Here is a 21674-nt window from a genome sequence, read left to right as displayed (position 1 = left end):
AAAAATAGGTAAGCTGGACTTCATAAAAATAAACTTTTGTACTTCAAAGGACACCATCTAAAGATCACCCACAAAATAGGAGAAAATACTTGTAAATCATATATCTGATAAGGGACTTGTACCCAGAATATAAAAAGGGCTCTTACTACTTAATACAAAAAGCCCTACATCTTAAGATGGTCAAAGGATATGAATAAACTTTTCTTCAAGAAAGATATACAAATGACCAACAAGCACATAAAAAAGACACTCAGCATCATTACTCATCAGGGAAATTCATACCAGAATCACAATGGGATACCACCTTCACACCTACTAAGGCTATAATAAAAAAGTCAGGCAATAACAAATGTTGGCAAGGACGTGGAGAAATTGGCATCCTCATGGTCAAAGGGAATGTAAAAGGGTGCTGTTGCTTTGTGAAACAAGCTGGCAGTTCTTCAAACAATTAAACTTAGAATTACCATGTGACCTAGCAATTCAACCCCCAGGTATATACCCAATAGAAATGAAGACATGTTCACACAAAAAATTGTACATGAACGTTTATAGCACCATTATTCATGATAGCTAAATGACCCAATCAACTCAAATGTCCCCCAACAGACAAACAGATAAACAAAATGTGCTATAATCACCCAATGGAATATTACTCAATCATAAAAAGGAATGAAGTACTGATATACACTACAACATGGATGAACCTTGAAGTAATTATGCTGAGTGAAAAAAACAGTCACAAAAGGGCAAATATTGTATGATTACATTTATATGAAATGTCTGCAATATGCAAATCTCTAGAGACAGAAAGTAGTGGTTGCTTAGGGCTGGAAGGGGGTGGGCATGAGGGTGGGAAGTTGAAATTGGGGGGTAAATGGGATAACAGCTAAAGAAATGGGTTTCTTGTGAAATGATGCAATGTTCTAAAAATGACTGGGGTGATGGTTGCACATATCTATGAATATACTAAATATACAGAAATATATACCACTTATATACTAAAATATGTGCTACTTATACTAAAACTCACTGAATCATATACTTTAAATAGGTGGCTTTTATGGCATGTGAATCATGTCTCAGTAAGGCTACTTAAAAATAATATCTTGTTTAAAATATCCTCACACATCCGAAGAGATCTTATTCTTTTGGTTGTAAGTATGAAATGATTACAACAACCAAAGCCAGGACTGGCTTTGGTATTTAAACTATTGAAAACGTTCCAGGTAAATATTTAAGACTATGAAAATCTTGAAAGTCGAAAAAATTAAAATGAAGGCATCAAGGAACTTCCGGAGGACATAAAATGCAGTGATTGTTTAAGATGTATTGGGGGCATTAAGTAATTAGATTCATGGGGGTGGAATGTAAGCAAGGAGAGTTAAAGTGTTCATATGAAAAGCCTCAGTCTGGAAGATACCCCTTCTTTACCAGCTTGCAGTGATTCTGAAAGAACGATATTTCTTCATGTGCACTGTAAACCTTATTTTTAAGGAAGCTAAAAATATCCCCCCCCAATATGATTTACTCCAGTAACAAATAGGAAGTCAAGTAAATGATAAAGGGCCAAACAAAAGAGATTTAAGGAAACACATAAAGATAAACCAGTTCCCAGGAATGTCTACTGGGAAGTTTCAGCAATCAGCATGTGTTATCGCTTTTTACAGGCAGAGCATAAGATGATATGATCCGTGCATAGCTCACAAATCCATTACTGAGACATTTCAACCTGTGTCATTGTCAGTCCAAATAAAGTCCGTTTCTGTGTTTGCCTTGTGCAATATGCCGGTTAATCTACCCTAACTCATTGCAGAGCTCCTGGTATGCGTGGTCTGGGGAGTCCATACCTTCCCCGACTTGAAGAATCACCAACGCCAGCGATAAGGAAATGTCCGGGGGCATTAGGAATATTTTTGAACCTCAATAAATTTCTGCTCCTTCCTTGACCATTGCAAACAGTCCGGTTTGCCATCTAGCTGATTCTCGGTACCTCATACAGTACTGTGCTCCAGTTTCAAAGCAAAATTAGGGCTAATATGTGGTGGTGGGTGAGGGGCGGGGGTGGGGGGTGCAAGAAGAAAACAACCAAAGGTTGAACTGGCTTTCCCTACAGAGCCTCAGATTTCAAAATGACTGCCATCGAAGCTAAAATGACCCAGATTTGGGGGACAAGGGGGGAAGAGGGTCGATATTCATTCCCCTGCAGGGTAGCTGTAGCTTGGTTATGGGAGTAAGGAACTAGGGAAGACGGGGTCATCTGCATGAAAACAGAAATAACGGGGAATGGTCTTTAAGTACCACGCACCTCTCTCAGTGAATCACTGCAGTGTCAGCCCTGCACTGATTCCATGATTTGCCAAACAGGATGAGGTAAGGCACAAGCCTGGAGCCCCCTCCTCCTCCTCCTCCTCCTCCTCCTTCTCCCCCCTCCCCCGCGCAGAAAGGCGCATCCCTCCGCGAAGTGCACCACGCAGCCCCCCGCGGCCCTGGCTGAGGGGCTGACGTCACCCTTCTGCATTGAGCTTCAAGGACCGGCGGCAGCACTGGATAGATGGAGAGTCGAGTTGGGGCGCTATCTCTATCACCAACTGGAGGGGACCCTCCGCCAGGGCGCTGCGGATTGTGTTCATGCAGTGACAGAACGACCAGATAGGGAGTGTAAGGATGCAGGGAGGTGGGAAAGGAATCCAAAGACTCGTCTCTTGGGTCACCAAGAAACCTCAAAGATGCCCCCGGCTTATGTAAGACCCTCTCCCTTTCGTGCGCCTCCACGCGGTGACAACGCCTGCTCCCCATCGTGCGCTTGGGAGACTTCGGTTGCCCTTGCCCAGCCAGGCAGGCACAGTGCTTCTGGTGCCTCCCTCTCGCAGCCCCGTGGGGTCGGGAATAACTGCGAATCTGAGATTAAACCCCACGCTCCCGTGTCCTCTCCTAGCCGGTCACAGGTTAGCTCCAAGAGGCGCCGCGAACCGGCTGGTAGGGGAAGGGAGTGAAGGGTGTACAGCGAGGAAAACAGACGAATAAACCCGCAACTTTCCCCAGGAGCTGACCCTATCCCGGGAGATTAAAAAAGAAACTAATGCATTAACATTCTTTTTTTGGAAGGTCGACAACCTGCAGTCACCGACACTACGCAGCCCCTTGCAGCCCGCGCGGAGCGAGGTCTAGGGTTCCAGCAGCCCCGACCCGCACCCTACCATCCTGCATCCCCGACCCAGCACCCCGCGCCTGTCTCCTTAAAGAGGGGTCCGAGATTTGATTTTTGGTTTGGGTTTTCCTCCCCACTTGTTTCTCAGAGCATCATCATACGGACAGATGGACAGCGACTCGGCCACGGGCCCGGCGTGGGCACTTACCCAGAAGACGAAGGAGTAGATGATGAGGAGGGTTTTGAGACAGGTTATCACAGGTTTGGTCTCCATTCTCCTCGATGCCATACTACAGAGCTCCGGCGGCGGCGGCGGCGGCAGGCGGCGGGCGGGCGCGCGGGAGGGGGGAAGAGGCGGGCCGGGGCGGGGCGGGCCGGGGACGCGTGCGGCGAGAGGCCTCGTGAGCGCGCCGGCGAGGCCGTGCGCGTGCGTGAGCGCGCACCGCGCGGTGCTCCTACTGAAAAAGCCGAGCAGGGCCGGGCAGTGACTGCGCATGCGGGAAACACCGCCCGCGTCCGCAATACCGCGCAGGCTCAGACCCCCAGCGGAGGAGAGAGACGAGGCCAGGCGAGGGGAGACCGGGCGCGGCAGGACAGCGGGGAGGGAATGGGAGAATTTAGAGGCCGGGTCAGAGGTCACGGGAACCTCTCCCAGTCCGCCCTGGCATTTAGATTTCTGCTTTGTACACAGTTGGGCGTTACATTTGCAGGGATGCCTGCACCTGGCTATGGGAAGTTTATGGGTGCCCCCCTGCCCATCAGTCACGTTTCTGCATTTTGACACCCGCCAGGGCCTTCTCACATGGAAGTGGCCCAGTAGTCATGTCCTTGGCAACCAGCAGGCCTTGTCTGTGCCAGGAACAGACTGTGACAGGTGGCCGGAGATACAGCTGGAGGGATGGACAGGAACCCAGGAGCTCAGACAGACCCCAAATCCTCGCCACCACAGGTATCTGCAGGCTCCTCCATTTTTTAGATTTTCTTACATTGTGAAATGATAAAATGAAATGACAAAGGTCTGTATGAGGCGTCATCCTTGCTGCACATACAATGTTTAACAGATAACAGAAAAATGTTTAATATGCCTGAGAATCATTTGCGGCACGCTAACAAGTACAGACCACCTCCCTCCTGGAAGGGAAAGCCGCATTGAGGTTAAAAAAATGTTCACAACCAATTTGGAGTTCCTCAAAATGTTGAACAGAGTTTGCGTATGATCCAGCAACTCCATTCCTGGGTATTTACCCAAGAGAAATGAAAATATATGCCCACGCAAAACCATATACATAAACGTTTATAGCGGCATTATTCACAATAGCCAAAAATTGGAAGCAACTCAAATATCCATCAGCTGATGAGTGGATGACCAAAATTCAGTACATCCATACAATGGAAAATTATTCGGCCACATAAGAATGAAGTACTACTGATAAATGCTGCAACGTGGATGAACCTTGAAAATAAGCGAAAGAAGCCAGACACAAAAGACCACATACTGAATGATTCATGTATAGGAAATATCCAAAATAGACAAATCCGTAGAGACAGAAAAGAGATTAGTGGTTGCAGCGAGTGGGAGGCAGGAATGAGGAGTGACTCTTAATGGGTAAGGGGCTTCTTTTTAGAGTAATGAGAATGTTCTAGAATTACATAGTGATGATGGTTGCACAATATTGTGAATTGCTAAAAACCACTGAGTTGTACACTTTAAGAGGATGGCTTTTATGATATATTATATCACAATAAAAATGTACATTCCACCCAGATATGGTTTGTAGAGTAACACACAGATTCAGTGGGAGATTTAGCTTGATTGCTGAGAGACTAGCCAAAACAGCAACACCATCACAGATTAACTCAATCGTGGATGATTATGTTAAGGATACATATTTGTGAAAGAGTGAAAAACAGAGTCGATAAGGCTTGGGAAAAGCCTGCCAAGGTCAGTTGTTACAGGAGTAATTATTACCTCTATCGAGTTATATGTGGTCTCAGGTCAATAAGGTAACTGTATAAACAGTACACAAATATGAGGAAGAGGAGAACCTGTTTAAGGAAATTGTCAACCATAACAAAAAGGTACGTGGGCATAGAAGAGTGGAATAGGTGCAGGTGAAAGAAGGGACAGGTTGAGCAAGGTGTCTGTTGTAAAGGGGTCTTGGCACACTGATTCTCGATGCTGGGTGCTCATTTGCATCACCTGGTGTTTTAAAACAATTATGAATGCCTGTGCCTAATACCAGCTATTCGGAGTCATTTGGTGTGGGGTGAAAGCTCTGCTTTTTAGAAGCTCTTCAGGTGGTCTGAATATTAAGCAAGAGTTGAGGGGCATTGCCCCGTACTGCAATGAACTTAAACCCAACTTCAGAGAGGAGCTTTCTCTTTCATTCTTACAGTCTCCAGGTTGATACCAAATGCAGCAGCAGCAGGGAAAGGATACTGAAGACTTCAAACCCAGTGGGTATCATTAGCATCAAAAGATCTTGGCCATGTATAATTATTCTGTAAAGGGGTCAGAAATCTCAATGTTCAGCCAAACAGTGACATTGCTAAGCATCATAGATAATTTGGTGAGTTAATATATGACGTTCACAGAAGACACCCATCAGTTTAAACTAACTCACAGTCTCACAGTTTGGAGCATTTTTGGAATATCTCTAGGTCCAGATTCTTGGAAACTTGGACTGTTCTAGCAAAAATAAACCATTTAAATGTAAATATAAGTATGAATATTCAGTAATGTAATTAGATAAATTAACATAGCTTGTAGCTAGATCCTTGCTCTCCAACTGTGGCCCATGACATATATATAGGGTGACAAGCCATCCCAGTTTGCCCAGGACTGAGGGATTTCCCTGCGTTCAGGATTTTCATGGCTAAAACCAGGAAAGTCTTGGGCAGACCAGAACATATTGGTCACACTAACCCTGAGCTGGCAGCATTGACATCCACTGGAAGAGCTGTTTGAACATGCAGAACCTCAAGCCCCACTCCAAGCCCATGTTAGCAAGATCCCTAGGGAAGTCAGATGCACAGTAATGTCTGTCATCTATTATGGATTGAATTGTGTCCTCCCAAAAGATATATTGAAGTCCAGGCTTCGTGCGACTGAAGTCCTAACCCCAGTACCTCAGAATGTGATCTTATTTGGAAATAGGGTTGGTGCAAATATAATTAAGACAAGGTCATACTGGAGTAGTGGGGCCCTTAATCCAAGCACTTTTAGGGGCTCATATCCTTAAAAGAAGAGACACAGGGAGTGGGCCATATGAAAACACAAAGACACACAGGGAGAAGGCCATTGTAACAACAGAAGTAGAGATCAGAGTGATGCAGTTGCAAGCCAAAGACTGCCAAGGATTGATGGTCACCTCCAGAAGCTAAGAGGAGACAAGGAAGGATTCTACCCAGAGTCTCAGAGAGAAGATGGCCCTGCTGACACTTTGATGTCAGACTCCTAGCCTCTAGAGCTGTGAGATAATTCATTTCTGTGTTTTTTTTTTAAAGCCACTCAGCTTGTGGTACTTTGTTACAGCAGCCATAGGAAACTATCAAATGTCTAAGATTCACTGATCTATAATGCATCAGTATATAACCACAGCTGCCATATCACCAAACAACTCACAGTAGCATCATTTACAATAGCCAAAATATGAAAACAACCTAAATAAATGTCCAGTGACAAATAGATTAATGAAATCTATTTTGTGGCATATCTATACTATGGAATATTATTCAGCCATAAAAAGGGATGAAGTACTGATGTATGATACAACTTGGATGAACCTTGAAAACATTATGCTGAGTGAAAGCCAGATGCAAAAGGATGCATATGTATAATTCTATTTATATGAGCTGTCCATAATAGGCAAATCCCTAGGCAGATTAGTGGTTGCCAAGGGCTAACCCTAATGGAGAATCACTGCTTAATGGATATGGGGTTTATTCTTGTGGTGACGAATAAGTCCTGGAGCTAGATAGTGGTGATGGTTGTGCAACAGTGTGAATGTACTTAATGTTGAATTGTATACCTTAAAATAGGTAAAGTGGTAAATTGTATGTTATGTGTATTTTATAACACACAGAAATAATATGTAACCACAGCAAGTCCAAGTATCCTCTGGCCTGAAGGAATGATGTGGGCTGGAGAACTGAAGGAAGGTCAGCAAGGCTCAATAGCAGGAGGCAAAGAAGATATAGAGAAGGCTGGAGAGAGGCCAGTCCATCCAGGTCTTTTTAGGTGACATTAACAATTTTAATCTTTTGCCTAAGAGTAAGAGAAGTGTTTGCTTTTTATTGGCTTCAAATTCAGCAAGTAGTTCAAGGAAAACTGGACTGCTACCAAAGCATCTACCTGGACCCTGCTCCTACTGTCACCCCCTCTATCTGTTGTTCACACAACAACCAGAGTGATCTTGTTCGAACACAAACCATTTCATATCATTCTTTGGCTTAAAATTATCTAGTGGCTTCTCATCATTGCACTTGGAATCAAATTTTCACTCTTTGCCCTGACTTAGAAAGCATATATGAGGCCAGGTGTGGTGGCTCACACCTGTAATCCCAGCATTTTGGGAGGCCGAGGTGGGTGGATTTCTTGAGCTCAGGAGTTCGAGATGAGCCTGGCCAACATGGCAAAACCCTGTCTCTACTAAAAATACAAAAATTAGCTGGACGTAGGGGCACGTGCCTATAATCCTAGCTACTTGGGAGGCTGAGGCAGGAGAATTGCTTGAACCCAGGAGGCAGAGGTTGCAGTGAGCCAAGATCACACCATTGCACTCCAGCTTGGGCAACAGAGTGACACTCTGTCTCAAAACAAACAAAACAACAACAAAAGTGTATATAAGCTGGCTCTGACTCTCTCTGCCACTACTCCCCCTTTGGACCTGTGCTTCAGCTGCTCTGGCCTTCTTTCTATTCTTCAAACAAGTAGGCTTCATTCCACCTCAGAGCCTTCACATTGGCTGATCCTGTCTTTGGAATGCTTTGCCCCCTAAACTTTGAATGATTGGTCCCTTCCTTCCTGTCATTCAGACCTCAGTATAAATGTCACCTCAGAGAGGCCATTTCAAACAAAAATAGCCACCCGGTCACTATACGTTCTTATTCTCTGCATAGCACTTATCTAACATTTTCTTATTTATGAAAATGTGCTTGGGTGTTTTTTGTTTTTGTTTTTTTTTTCCTGTGTCTCCTACTAAAATGTAAGTTCTACAGGGAAAGGTATTTTTTTCTGTTTTGTTCACTATTGTCTCCTCAGCACCTAGATACAGTAGAACTCAAAAACTTGTGAACTAATGAATGGCACACAGTAGTCCCTCAATAGATGATTGTTGACTGGTTGAATAGGGATATGATATTAGAAATGGACCTTGAAGTATGAATAAGATGATGGTGTTCTTTGAGGATTGGAGAAGGAGATCATTGCAGGTTAGGAACAGTGTGAAAAAAGGCAGTTTGAACAAAAGCAGAAAGCTCGCTAAGGAAAATGGCAAGGCATGCTAGAACACTGCTATGGTTTGAATGCCCCCACCAAAAATCATGCTGAAATGTATTCCCCGATGTAGCAGAATGGAGAAATGTGGCCTCTAAGAAGTGACTGGGTCATGAGGGCTCTGCAGTCATGAATGGATTAATCCATTTATAGATTAATGAATTAATGGGTTAATGGATTAATGAGTTATAATGAGAGGGGAGCTGGTGGCTTTATAAGGACAGGAAGAGAGATCTAAGCTAGCACATTAGCATGCTCAGCCCCCTCCCCCATGGATGTCCTGCACTGCCTCAGGACTCTGCAGAGTCCCCAACAGCAAGAAGGCCCTTATTAGATACAGCCCTGCAACCTTAGACTTCTCAGCCTCCATACTGTAAGAAATAAATTCCTTTTCTTTATAAATTACTTAGCGTCAGGTATTCTGTTATCAGCAAAATAAAACTAACTAATACAAGGACCTAGAGGAGGAAAAAATATAGAAATATAGGTTGGGCTGTGGTGGTAGAAGGCCTTGCTCAGGCCATGCTAGGACTCACCAGTATAGGCAGTAGGGAGCAGTGGGAAGTCTCTCAATGGGGGAGCTATGTGATCTGACCTGTGTTTTAGGAAAGTAACTTGGGAAGGAGTATGAAGCATGAGAGGTTGCCAGAGAAAGAGACGAGGAACAGGAAAAGAGTTAGGAGGTAATTGCACTTGCCTAATTGGGAGTTGAGGGAGGGCTCCACCTAGGGATGTAGCAGTGGCTCTGGAGAGGAGCGACTGGCCTGACCACTTTGTCTCAACTCTGGCTATATGAAAATCCACTGGGGAGATTTTAGGTATGTGAATGCCTGAGCTCTATCCTTCAGGAATTCTTTTTGAATCAGTCTGTGGCGGGACCCCAATAATCAGTATATTTTAAAAGCTTCCCAGATGTTCCAGCTTGGATTAAAACCTCTGGGACAGATAAACCATTTGGAAATAGAATAGACAGCTCTCAGAACTGAATGGATCTGGGTGATGAAAGAAAATATGACTGACTTTATTCTGAGTAAACTTGTAAGACAGTTTTTAAAACACACAACCCTGATAATATATGGTACATCCAAACAGTGGACTAATATACAGTTATTAGAAAGTATGTATATGAAGAGCATTTTTAGTCACAAAGGAAAAGTTTTGTCATTAAGAAAAGGGCAAACAACAAAAAAAGGTATATGCAATATGACCTTAACTATAGAAACTATATAGAAAAGAGTTTAGATGAAAATGTGTATAAAATTTTCACAGCGGTGCCTCTGGGAAGGAGGTTATAGGTGATTTTATTTTCTGTATTTTATATTTCTTCTATTTCTGAATATTTCTAAATCATCATATGTTACATTTATAATCAGAAAAGAATATAAAGGAAGCCTTCTACCCCAAAGATTAAAATATTAAAGTTTTAGGATCTAAGGGGGGAAAACCCTGAACTATCTTGAAAACTTGCTGATATGAAATTTGAGCATACCCCTGTTCATCTGTTTCTATATTTATGAATATATCTGAGTATTTCTAGGATCCCTACCTGAGCAGCCCAAATGACATTTTACCCTGGGATTCAGAAACATCTACTGGACAGAGACTAGACCTGTCAAGGGTATGTTTGCAAGTCACTTGACTGAAGAAGGGAAAGAACTGAGCTTTGAAAACTTGGTTCAAGGAGCCATGGTTAGTGTCAGAGGGTTAGAACTATTCTAAGGATAGCCCAATATTGGCGTAAAATGAATGATGTGAGCCCTTACCTTTCCTCCATGGAGATTTACCCTGAGCCTTGGGGGTTAATGAGATGATTTTAACAAAGCTAGATTAGAAAAAAATTTCATAAAGATATTGGGAGCACAAAGTTTTGTAGCCAATATAGCTTGCTGAACAAAAAATATCAGCGACAAAAGGTACTGTTCTCATTTCAACAGAATGACAGTTGAATGGATCAGAACATGAGGTAGAAACATAAGAGACTCAAGACAACTTCCCCAAAACAGAACAAATTAAAAAGCCAATGCCACTTAGTAACAGGACTACATTCATGAGACATACAATGGTAGCACTCAAGTGATAGCCAGGAAGACTGGGTTTGTAAATATAAGTGCCACCTCCCTTCACATTGGGTACTTCCTGAACATGGGACAAATTTGAGAGGGGTTAGAGTTCTTTAATTTTGTTTTTGTTCCTTGACCCAGTAATTCCTCCTCTATGAATTGCCCTAAAAAGATAAATACATGTATAAAATATATCTGCAAGAATACTAATTTTTTATAACAAAAATTAAAACATTTTTTAAATGTTGTGTATAGAGGCTAAACCCTAAAAACACATTTTGAAAAATTATTATCAGGACCTTATAGTTATTCTGTGACTACTGGTATATAGGGCAATGCAAGTAAAATTTTTGTGTATTTCAAGGTACAAAAATTATAACTTAAGAATAAGCTACAGATCTCAACCAAATGGGAATATAATGCGAAGAAAACAATTTTTGAGGTCAACTATATAATTGTTGCTCCACATGCACAGAACTCCAGTGTTCTTCCTTTTATAATGAACACAAATCTGCTCTTGGATGTCTAGAACAGAGTTACTTAGAGCTGCTCTGTTTTATGTATTACCTTTTTCTTGCTTAGCTGAAGGAGAACATATCCCTTCTTAAATACCTCTCCTAGAAATTAAATATCATTGTCCACTGGATTCAGAAACTATCCCACTGATGGCTTTGCTTTCCACACTTATGTTGTGTCTCAAAACAATCTAAATATCCAGCAATAGGAGATCAGTTTAAAACATTATATTGTGCAGTAATTTTTCACTTGGCTCCCAGTTATACTTTCATTGTTCTCTCTGTATCACAGGGAGCTAGAAACCCACAAACTACATTTTTCAGATTCCTTTTCCAATTAGCCTCCTGTTAGGTTTGCCAGTGGGAAGCACTGGTGGAGAGACTATGAGGTGAGAGGAAAAAGAAGCCTCTTTTTTTGTCTCCAGAAGTCCCTCCAGCAGTAGTAGCAGCAGCAACAGTGACTATAGGCAGCCATTTCTTTCCAAAACATCTGTGACCGTTTTAACAGCATTAGTAAAGCTATAGCATCCTGTATTCCTACTCAGTGGGAGCAGCACCCCCAAAAGCAGCAGTGTTAGCATCACTCACAGATCAGCATTAAGTGACAGGTTATGGGTCCCAGCCCAGAAGTAGTAGAGCTTTCTGGTCTCTGGGTAACACACACTGTAATGAATTATAAAACTAGCCAAAATTCTTTCTCTCGGTTTCCACGACCTTTTTCAATGTGACTTTGCAGCTCTTCCCATAAAAAGTAAAATTTATTTATTCTCTCTCTGAATCTGGGCTCACCTTATTCCTTATTTTGAACAATAGAAGACAGTGAAAATGACGTTGTGATAGTGCTAAGCTTAGGCCTCAAGGGGACTCACCATCTTCTCCTCACTCTTTTGGAACCCTATGATTGCCATGGGAATAATCCCAGATTAACCTGCTAGAGAATGAGAAACCACGTGCATCAGAGTCTAACCAGCCCTCTTGTTTCCACTGATAACTCAGATATGTAAGGGAGCCCAGCCACAATCTGCAAAGTCAACCCAAAACCAGCAGGAAGGAGTTCAACTGAGACTAGAGAACTACCCAGATGAGCCCAGCCTAAATTGCTGACCACAGAATTGTTTTAAAAATAAAACCAGTAAGTTTAAGGTGGTTTGTCACACAGCAATAGCTAACTGATACACACCTTTGTCCTTTGTGTTTTTTCAGTACTTTTTGTACCTTATAGCAAATTACTTTTTTTTTTTTTTTTTTTTTGTGAGCAACAAGGCTGTTTATTTCACCTGGGTGCAGGTGGGCTGAGTCCAAAAAGAGAGTCAGTGAAGGGAGATAGGGGTGGGGCTGTTTTACAGGATTTGGGTGGGTAGTGGAAAATTACAGTCAAAGGGGGTTTTTCTCTTGCAGGCAGGGGCGGGGGTCACAAGGTGCTCAGTGGGGGAGCTTCTGAGCCAGGAGAATTTCACAAGGTAATGTCACCAGTTAAGGCAGGAACAGACCATTTTCACTTCTTTTGTGATTCTTCAGTTATTTCATGCCATCTGGATGTATACGTGCAGGTCGCAGGGGATATGATCACTTAGCTTGGGCTCAGATGCCTGACATTCCTGTCTTCTTATATGAATAAGAAAAATAACAAAATAGTGTTGAAGTGTTGAGGCAGCGAAAATTTTGGTAGGGTGGTATGGAGAGATAATGGGCAATGTTTCTCAGGGCTGCTTCAAGTGGGATTAGGGGTGGCGTGGGAACCTAGAGTGGGAGAGATTAAGCTGAAGGAAGATTTTGTGGTAAGGGGCGATATTGTGGGGTTGTTAAAAAGAGCATTTGTCATATAGAATGATTGGTGATGGCCTGGATGTGGTTTTGTATGAATTGAGAAACTAAACGGAAAACATTGAGTCCTTTTCTGCATTAAATATATAGAGTAGTTTCTGCTTGACTGAGTAGATACCTAACTTACAAGTACTACATGCATAGAATGGAATTCTATACAGCTATGAAATTAATATTGAAGCAGAATATTTTGACACAAGGAAATTCCCACAGTATTTTTAAAGTAAAAAAATAAAATTACAGTGAAAGCACCAATGACATTCTTCACAGAGATAGAAAAACAATCCTAAAATTTATATAGAATCACAAAAGACTCAGAATAGACAAAGCTATCTTGAGCAAAAAGAATAAAACTGGAGGAATCACATTACCTGACTTCAAATTATTCTATAGAACTATAGTAAACAAAACAGCATGGTACTGGCATAAAAACAGACACATAGACCAATGCAACCAAATAGAGAACCCAGAGGCAAATCCATACAACTACAGTGAACTAATTTTCAACAAAGTTCCCTAAAACATACATTGGGGAAAGGACAGTCTCTTCAATAATTGGTGCTGGGAAAACTGGATATCCATATGCAGAAGAATGAAACTAGACCCCTATCTCACACCATATACAAAAATCAAAATGAATTAAAGAGTCACATCTAAGACCTCGAACTGTGAAACTACTAAAAGAAGACATTGGGGAAACTTTCTAAGACACTGGATTGGGCAAAGATTTCTTGAGTAATACCTCACAAGCACAGGCCACCAAAGCAAAAATGGAGAAATAGGATCACATCAAGTTTAAAAGTTTCTGCACAAGAAAGGATAAAATCAACAAAGTGAAGAGACAATCCACAGAATGAGAGAAAATATTTCTAAACTACCCATCTGACAAGGAATTAATAGCCAGAATATATAAGGAACTCTAACAACTATAGGAAAAAAATATAATGATCTGATCAAAAATGGGTGAAAGACATGAATAGATATTTCTCAAAAGAAGATATACAAATGGCAAACAGGTATATGAAAAAGTAGTCAACAGCATTGATCATCAGAGAAATGCAAATCAAAACCACAATGAGGTATCATTTCACCCAAGTTAGAATGGCTTTTGTCCAAAAGAAGGCAATAACAAATGCTGGCAAGAATATGGACAAAAGGGAACTCTTGTACACTGTTGGTGGGAATGTAAATTAATACAGCTACTGTGGAGAACAGTTTGGAGGTTCCTCAAGAAACTAAAAATAGAGCTACTATATGATCTAGCAATTGCACTGCTGGGTATATACCCAAAAGAAAGGAAATCAGTATACTGAAGAGATATCTGCACTCCCATGTTTATTGCAGCACTATTCACAATAGCCAAGATTTGGAAACAACCTAAGTGTCCATCAACAGACAAATGAATAAAGAAAATGTGGCACATATACACAATGAAGTACTATTCAGCCATAAAAAAGAATAAGATACTGTCATTTGCCACAACATGGATGGAACTGGAGGTCATTATGTTAAGTGAAATAAGCCAGACACAAAAAGAAAAACTTTGCATTTATTTGTGGGAGTTAAAACAATTGAACTCACAAAGATAGAGAGTAGAATGATGGTTACCAGAGGCTGGGACATGTAGTTGTGAGGAGGGAGTGGGGATGGTTAATAAAAATTTAAAACGTAAAAAGTAAAATTACAAAATGAACTTATAGTGTGATGCCAAGTTGGAGATACACACACACACACACACGCGCACAATTTGGAGATGTGTATCTATATATACATATAAATAATTACTATTTTGTGGGGCAATATCTCATCACTTTGTGCTTTTTCTTTACATTTTCTACATTTATTAAATGTTCTGTAAAAGCATGACTTCTTTTATAATTAGAAAAAGTTTTATTTTGAATTGTTAAATTTTAGGTCATTGAGATTGATATTTGGTTTGAGAAACATGACATCCTCTGTAAATCCCTTTTTAGCAACATATTAGAAATGATATTTTCTTTTCCAGAAAATAGGTAATGTGAGAAAACTGTCTTACCCCTGTTAGCGGGATTCCAAGCAAGGTTGCAACCAGTCTTGTTCCTTATAATCCATAATCATCCAATAGCATCTAAAGTGGGACTTAAACCTTTTTTTCTTTCTGCCCTCTTTCTAAAGTTTCCATGTCACCTTACAATGCAGCAGCTGCTGAAACATCCTCCTGACACATTTTCCCTATATGTGTCCAGCTCTAGATAATTCATTCTGGAGGTATATGAATTTTTGATTACTGAGAATCTTATTAAAAGGATGTTGTGCTTTTACACTGACTCTAATACCTGTGATAAATACTTTATTCCTGTGAAAGGAAAGATATAATTGATAGAGACTTGTCTCACAGGAATTTAACCAAAAAGATGATAGTTCCAGGTGTCCAGGTTCTGCAAATAGTTTTTACCACTTTTAGTCAATTATACCAAGTTTATTGATCCTATTTTTGAAATCCAAAGGTAATTAATGCTCACTGAATTTAGTAGGAATACTTTCTACATGATGGTGACTAGTGTATTTTTACTTAGGTTTGTTTGTTAGAGAATTATCTTTGAGTGCACTTTAATGAACCCAATACATAAAAATGAATATGTTGAAATTCCTTCTATCCTGTTTGGTTACAGTGAAGTGTACTTTAGCTGTTAAACCATGCAGACATTATGTAACCTAGGCCAGGGCCCCTTCTTACTGAAATGCATGAGTGGCTGCATTTAAAGTGAAGACTGGGTCAGTGTGGCTGAAGCAGAGCAGAACATTGATCTTATTATCAATGCGTTGAACTGCTGAATTCAGCCCTAAACTTCCTTTTGTGAGAATTATCCCCATTAGTGAATTTCTAATAATTGAGTGTGTCATCATCATAACTGAAAAGACATTGATTAGCCATTGGCATCAGGATTTAAACCCAAACAGTCTGATACAGGAACCTGTGTTCTTGACAATAGGGAGAATTATCCCCATCAGTGAATTTCTAATAATTGGGTATATCATCATCATAACTGAAAACATTTATTGATCAACCATTGGAATCAGAATTTGAACCCAAACGGTATAATATAGAAACCCGCACTCTTGACAGTAGGTTTTGGAGCCAGAATGCCTGGATTCCCTCCTGGCCTCTGGCATTTACAAGTTTTCACATCTGTAAAATGAGGATGGTAATAGTACCTACCTTATTGTCTTCAGGTAAGACAGTCTATGTGAAGTGTGCTTAGAACAATTCTGGATAGCGAATGCTTATTAAATGTTAGTTATCATTATAACAACTGTGTCACCTCCTAATTACAGCAGTTTAGATCTATAAGGGGCCTTAAAGATGATTACATTCACTGTTTTCAACTGGATGTCACATCTGTTAGGTATTATGAAATCAATTTGAGGGCTCTCTTTCAGCATTTAATAAAACAAGAATAAAAAACATTAGAGTATATCACATATAATAAGTGCTGTTTCATGAAATGTTTGCTTGGGGGGGAATAGCAAATATGATGGATGCTCTGCTTATGTCACTCAGGTCTCTTCTACTGGTTCTGCCCATTCCCCAGCGTCTTTGTGCAACTCTCCTACACGATATCCCCTCAAGCTCTTCAGAGAACTACCCTTCAGCTATTGGAGTCACATTAACTCAGTGTATGATATTGTTTATCTATTGCTGCACAACAATTTTTTCAAAAACCTAGTGACTTAAAACACCAAACATTTATTATCTCACATGGTTTCTGAGGGTCAGAAAACTGAGAGTAACATAGCTGGGTGGTTCTGGCTCAGGGTCTGTCATGAGATTTCACTCAAGCTGTCAGCTGGGGCTATAATCATCTCAAGGCTTGATTTAGGTTGGAAAATCTGCCTTCAAACTCAAGTCATTGTTGCAGGCCTTGGTTCCTTGCTGGCTGTTGGCTAGAAGCCTCAGTTCCTTGTCATGAGAGTCCGTGTTATGGGCCTGTTCATTGGACTCCTCAGAAAATGAAGAGTCATGTAATCCCTTCTTCAGGATATAAATTGACTTGATCATGGTACCTTAAAAAAATTAAGCTCTTGAATCAAGCTATGTCAGAGATAAAGGTGAAAGACTCTGAATAAGAATGGCCAAGTAGAGAAATACTGGTGGTTGGGGGACAGGGGTGGAGAACCCCAGTATAAACCACACAAACAGATAAAGATTCATAGTTGTGAATGTTGACAAATAGAAAAATATTCATTTTGATGATCGTAAAAGGTTTCCAAGTCTCCTCAAGTACTTACAGACACTGCATTATCTATATAATTTATTTAATTATGAGAGAAATACTTGACATAATAAGCCATCCACTATCCTTTATGACTATCTAGAGGTGGGTGATGCCAAGAGAAATAAAAGGCATGTCCATCAGATTGAGTAAACCTTGCTCTAGCATCAAGGATGATCTAGGTAAAAAATGAGGATGAACATGATTGCCAGGTGTTTGGGCCACATTCTGCTCTAATTATGAATCTCCTAGGATTATTTTTCCTGCAAGCCCTGAAAATGGTAAAAGGGGCTAACACAGTCACGAATCATTAGGCCCATGAGCACTGGAGAAATCAAGTATCCATCCATTGTCTACATGGAGGGGAAAACTTGAAACAATGCAGGCCCTTTGCTCATCCTGTGGGAGTAACTGTGGAAAGGCTCTGGAATAGAAGAGCAGAACAGGATTTAATCCTTGTGGGCAGAATTCCAATTCCACCCTTCCATTGGCCAGTGGGAAAATTCAAGCACCCTTCCCCACTGTTGCATGAAAGGGAAAGTGCATCTCACTTCCAACGCAGTACTCTCTCAATGTGTTATCAGGCAGGGTCAGCATCAGCCATATTCACTTCCTTTCGGATTTGTCTCTGAGAGTGTCAGACATCAGTCTCCCAAGCTTCAGAGGCATGTGAAGCTGACTGGCCATCTTGAAGCCAATGATGTAACTTCAACATAGATGATATCCTAAGGATTGAAAATCATAGCTTTTGCTCCATCCTTTTTGCAAGTTCAGTGCCTCACTCTGGCATGTGAATGTATTTGGAATTTACTGGTTTTCCTCCACCTTTGGGAACTCAGCCAAAACTGAAAACAAAAAGTTTTACTATTTTATCCTTTTATGCAAGTTCTCTTCCCTAGCAGAATGTGGAATTGAGCTTATCAGTAGCAACTCTTATAAAATTTTCCTGGACATCTCACTACTGAAGTTATTGGCTCTCTTTTTTAGTAAATCACAAATGAGCAGTTATTCTTGTCATTATATTCTTTGCCACACCTAGCACAAGGCCTCATTCAACAGATGCTCAGTACATGTTTGCCTGAATTGGGTCACCTGCTTTATTTTCCATTGATAAAATCAGTCAGATGTAGATAAAGTGTTAAAATGAATTACATTTGAGGTGTAGAATTAAAATTTAGAACTACTACCTTCCTTTTGAAATAAGAAATGCTTATCTTAAATAACCTCCTGGTTGGGCACAGTGGCTCACGCCTATAATACCAGCAATTTGGGAGGCTGAAGCGGGTGGATCACCTGAGGATGGGAGTTCGACACCAGCCTGGCCAACATAGAGAAACCCCGTCTCTACTAAAAATACGAAATTAGCCGGGCATGATGGCACATGCATGTCATCTCAGCTACTTGGGAGGCTGAGACAGGAGAATCACTTGGACCCGGGAGGCGGAGTTTGCGGTGAGCCGAGATCATGCCATTGCACTCCAGCCTGGGCAACAAAAGCAAAACTCCATCTGAAACAAACAAACAAACAAAAAAACCCCTCAGTTTATCAGTTTCAAAAATATGCTCTTACATTTTGATTACCAATTCTTAGATAATCAAGGCAAAATAATTTTCAACAAGTAATTAAATTATCTTTAGTTATTGGACAACTGTAATTGCCCTTTTAACTTTAAACCTTAGAAACAAAGCTTCTCATTGATTTCATTTTTCTTCAAATTTGGTATGTTCTATGAACAAAATCAAATAATTTGTGATAATTATACTTTTTGTTTAAACTTTAAGTTCTAGGGTACATGTGCACAACGTGCAGGTTTGTTACATATGTATACATGTGTCGTGTTGGTTTGCTGCACCTATTAACTCGTCACTTATATTAGGTATTTCTCCTAATGCTATCCCTCCCCCATCCCCCCACCCCACAACAAGTCCCAGTGTGTGATGTTCCCCGTCCTGTGTCCGAGTGTTCTCATTGTTCAATTCCCACCTATGAGTGAGAACATGCAGTGTTTGGTTTTCTGTCCTTGTGATAGTTTGCTCAGAATGATGGTTTCCAGCTTCATCCATGTCGCTACAAAGGACATGAACTCATCCTTTTTTATGGCTGCATAGTATTCCATGGTGTATATGTGCCACATTTTTTTAATCCAGTCTGTCATTGATGGACATTTGGGTTGGTTCCAAGTCTTTGCTATTGTGAATAGTGCCGCAATAAGCATACGTATGCATGTGTCTTTATGGTCGCATCATTTATAATCCTTTGGGTATATACCCAGTAATGGGATGGCTGGGTCAAATGGTATTTCTAGTTCTAGATCCTTGAGGAATTGCCACACTGTCTTCCACAATGGTTGAACTAGTTTACACTCCCACCAACAGTATAAAAGCGTTCCAATTTCTCCACATCCTCTCCAGCATCTATTGTTTCCTGACTTTTTAATGATCGCCATTCTAACTGATGTGAGATGGTATCTCATTGTGATTTTGATTTGCACTTATGACCAGTGATGATGTGTCTGTTGGCTGCATAAATGTCTTCTTTTTTTCATGTGTCTGTTGGCTGCATAAATGTCTTCTTTTGAAAAGTGTCTGTTCATATCCCTTGCCCACTTTTTGATGGAGTTGTTTGATTTTTTTCTTGTAAATTTGTTTAAGTTCTTTATAGATTCTGAATATTAGCCCTTTGTCAGATGGGTAGATTGTAAAACTTTTCTCCCATTCTGTAGGTTGCCTGTTCACTCTGATGGTAGTTTCTTTTGATGGGCAGAAGCTCTTTAGTTTAATTAGATCCCATTTGTCTGTTTTAGCTTTTGTTGCCATTGCTTTTGGTGTTTTAGTCATGAAGTCCTTGCCCATGTCTATGTCCTGAATGGTATTGCCCAGGTTTTCTTCTAGGGTTTGTATGGTTTTAGGTCTAACATTTAAGTCTTTAATCCATCTTGAATTAATTTTTGTATAAGGTGTAAGGAAGGGATCCAGTTTTAGCTTTCTACATATGGCTAGCCAGTTTTCCCAGCACCATTTATTAAATAGGGAATCCTTTCCCCATTTCTTGTTTTTGTCAGGTTTGTCAAAGATCAGATGATTGTAGATGTGTGGTATTATTTCTGAGGCCTCTGTTCTGTTCCATTTGTCCATATATCTGTTTTGGTACCAGTACCGTGCTGTTTTGGTTACTGTAGCCTTGTAGTATAGTCTGAAGTCAGGTAGCGTGATGCCTCCAGGTTTGTTATTTTTGCTTAGGATTGTCTTGGCTATACAGGCTCTTTTTTGGTTCCATATGAAATTTAAAGAAGTTTTTTCCAATTCTGTGAGGAAAGTCATTGGTAGCTTGATGGCGATGGCATTGAATCTATAAATTACCTTGGGCGCTATGGCCATTTTCATGATATTGATTCTTCCTATCCATGAGCATGGAATGTTCTTCCATTTGTTTGTGTCCTCTTTTATTTTGTTGAGCAGTGGTTTGTAGTTCTCCTTGAAGAGGTCCTTCATATCCCTTGTAAGTTGGATTCCTAGGTATTTATTCTCTTTGTAGCAATTGCAAATGGGAGTTCACTCATGATTTGGCTGTCTGTTTGTCTGTTATTGGTGTATAAGAATGCTTGTGATTTTTGCACATTGATTTTGTATCCTGAGATTTTGCTGAAGTTGCTTATTAGCTTAAGGAGATTTTGGGCTAAGACGATGGGGTTTTCTAAATATATGATCATGTCATCTGCAAACAGGGACAATTTAATTTCCTCTTTTCCTGATTGAATACCCTTTATTTCTTTCTCTTGCCTGATTGCCCTGGCCAGAACTTCCAACACTATGTTGAATAGGAGTGGTGAAAGAGGGCATCCCTGTCTTGTGCCAGTTTTCAAAGGGAATGCTTCCAGTTTTTACCCATCCAGTATTATAATACTTGCCGTGGGTTTGTCATAAATAGCTCTTATTATTTTGAGATACGTTCCATCTATACCTAGTTTGTTGAGAGTTTTTAGCATGAAGGGCTGTTGAATTTTGTCGAAGGCCTTTTCTGCATCTATTGAGATAATCATGTGGTTTTTGTCTTTGGTTCTGTTTATGTGATGATTTACATTTATTGATTTGTGTCTGTTGAACCGGCCTTGTATCCCAGGGATGAAGCCTACTTGATCTTAGTGGATGAGCTTTTTGACATGCTGCTGGATTCAGTTTGCCAGTATTTTATTGAGGATTTTCGCATTAATGTTCATCAGGGATATTGGTCTAAAATTCTCTTTTTTTGTTGTGTCTCTGCCAGGCTTTGGTATCAGGATGATGCTGGCCTCATAAAATGAGTTAGGGAGGATTCCCTCTTTTTCTATTAATTGGAATAGTTTCAGAAGGAATGGTACCAGCTCCTCTCTGTCCCTC

The 21674-nt window shown here is 40.6% G+C and overlaps 2 protein-coding genes across 2 annotated transcripts in view; one reads left to right on the top strand and one right to left on the bottom strand.

Annotated features, from left to right (window-relative positions):
* TSPAN7 (tetraspanin 7) overlaps positions 1-3467 on the bottom strand; it is a 118432-nt gene extending 114965 nt beyond the window's left edge. The window contains exon 1 of the mRNA XM_050776531.1: positions 3357-3467. Within this exon, the coding sequence (XP_050632488.1) occupies positions 3357-3437 (81 nt within the window). The 5' untranslated portion in view covers positions 3438-3467. The remainder of the gene's footprint in view (positions 1-3356) is intronic.
* The window catches only part of DYNLT3 (dynein light chain Tctex-type 3), a 752500-nt gene that overhangs the window by 125085 nt on the left and 605741 nt on the right, over positions 1-21674 (top strand). The gene's annotated exons all lie outside the window — the stretch shown is intronic.

The sequence above is a fragment of the Macaca thibetana genome, chromosome X (genome assembly GCF_024542745.1).
Source record: "Macaca thibetana thibetana isolate TM-01 chromosome X, ASM2454274v1, whole genome shotgun sequence".
Lineage (NCBI taxonomy): Eukaryota > Metazoa > Chordata > Mammalia > Primates > Cercopithecidae > Macaca > Macaca thibetana.
Note: the sequence above shows the minus strand (reverse complement) of the source record. Positions and strands in the feature narration are given on the sequence as shown.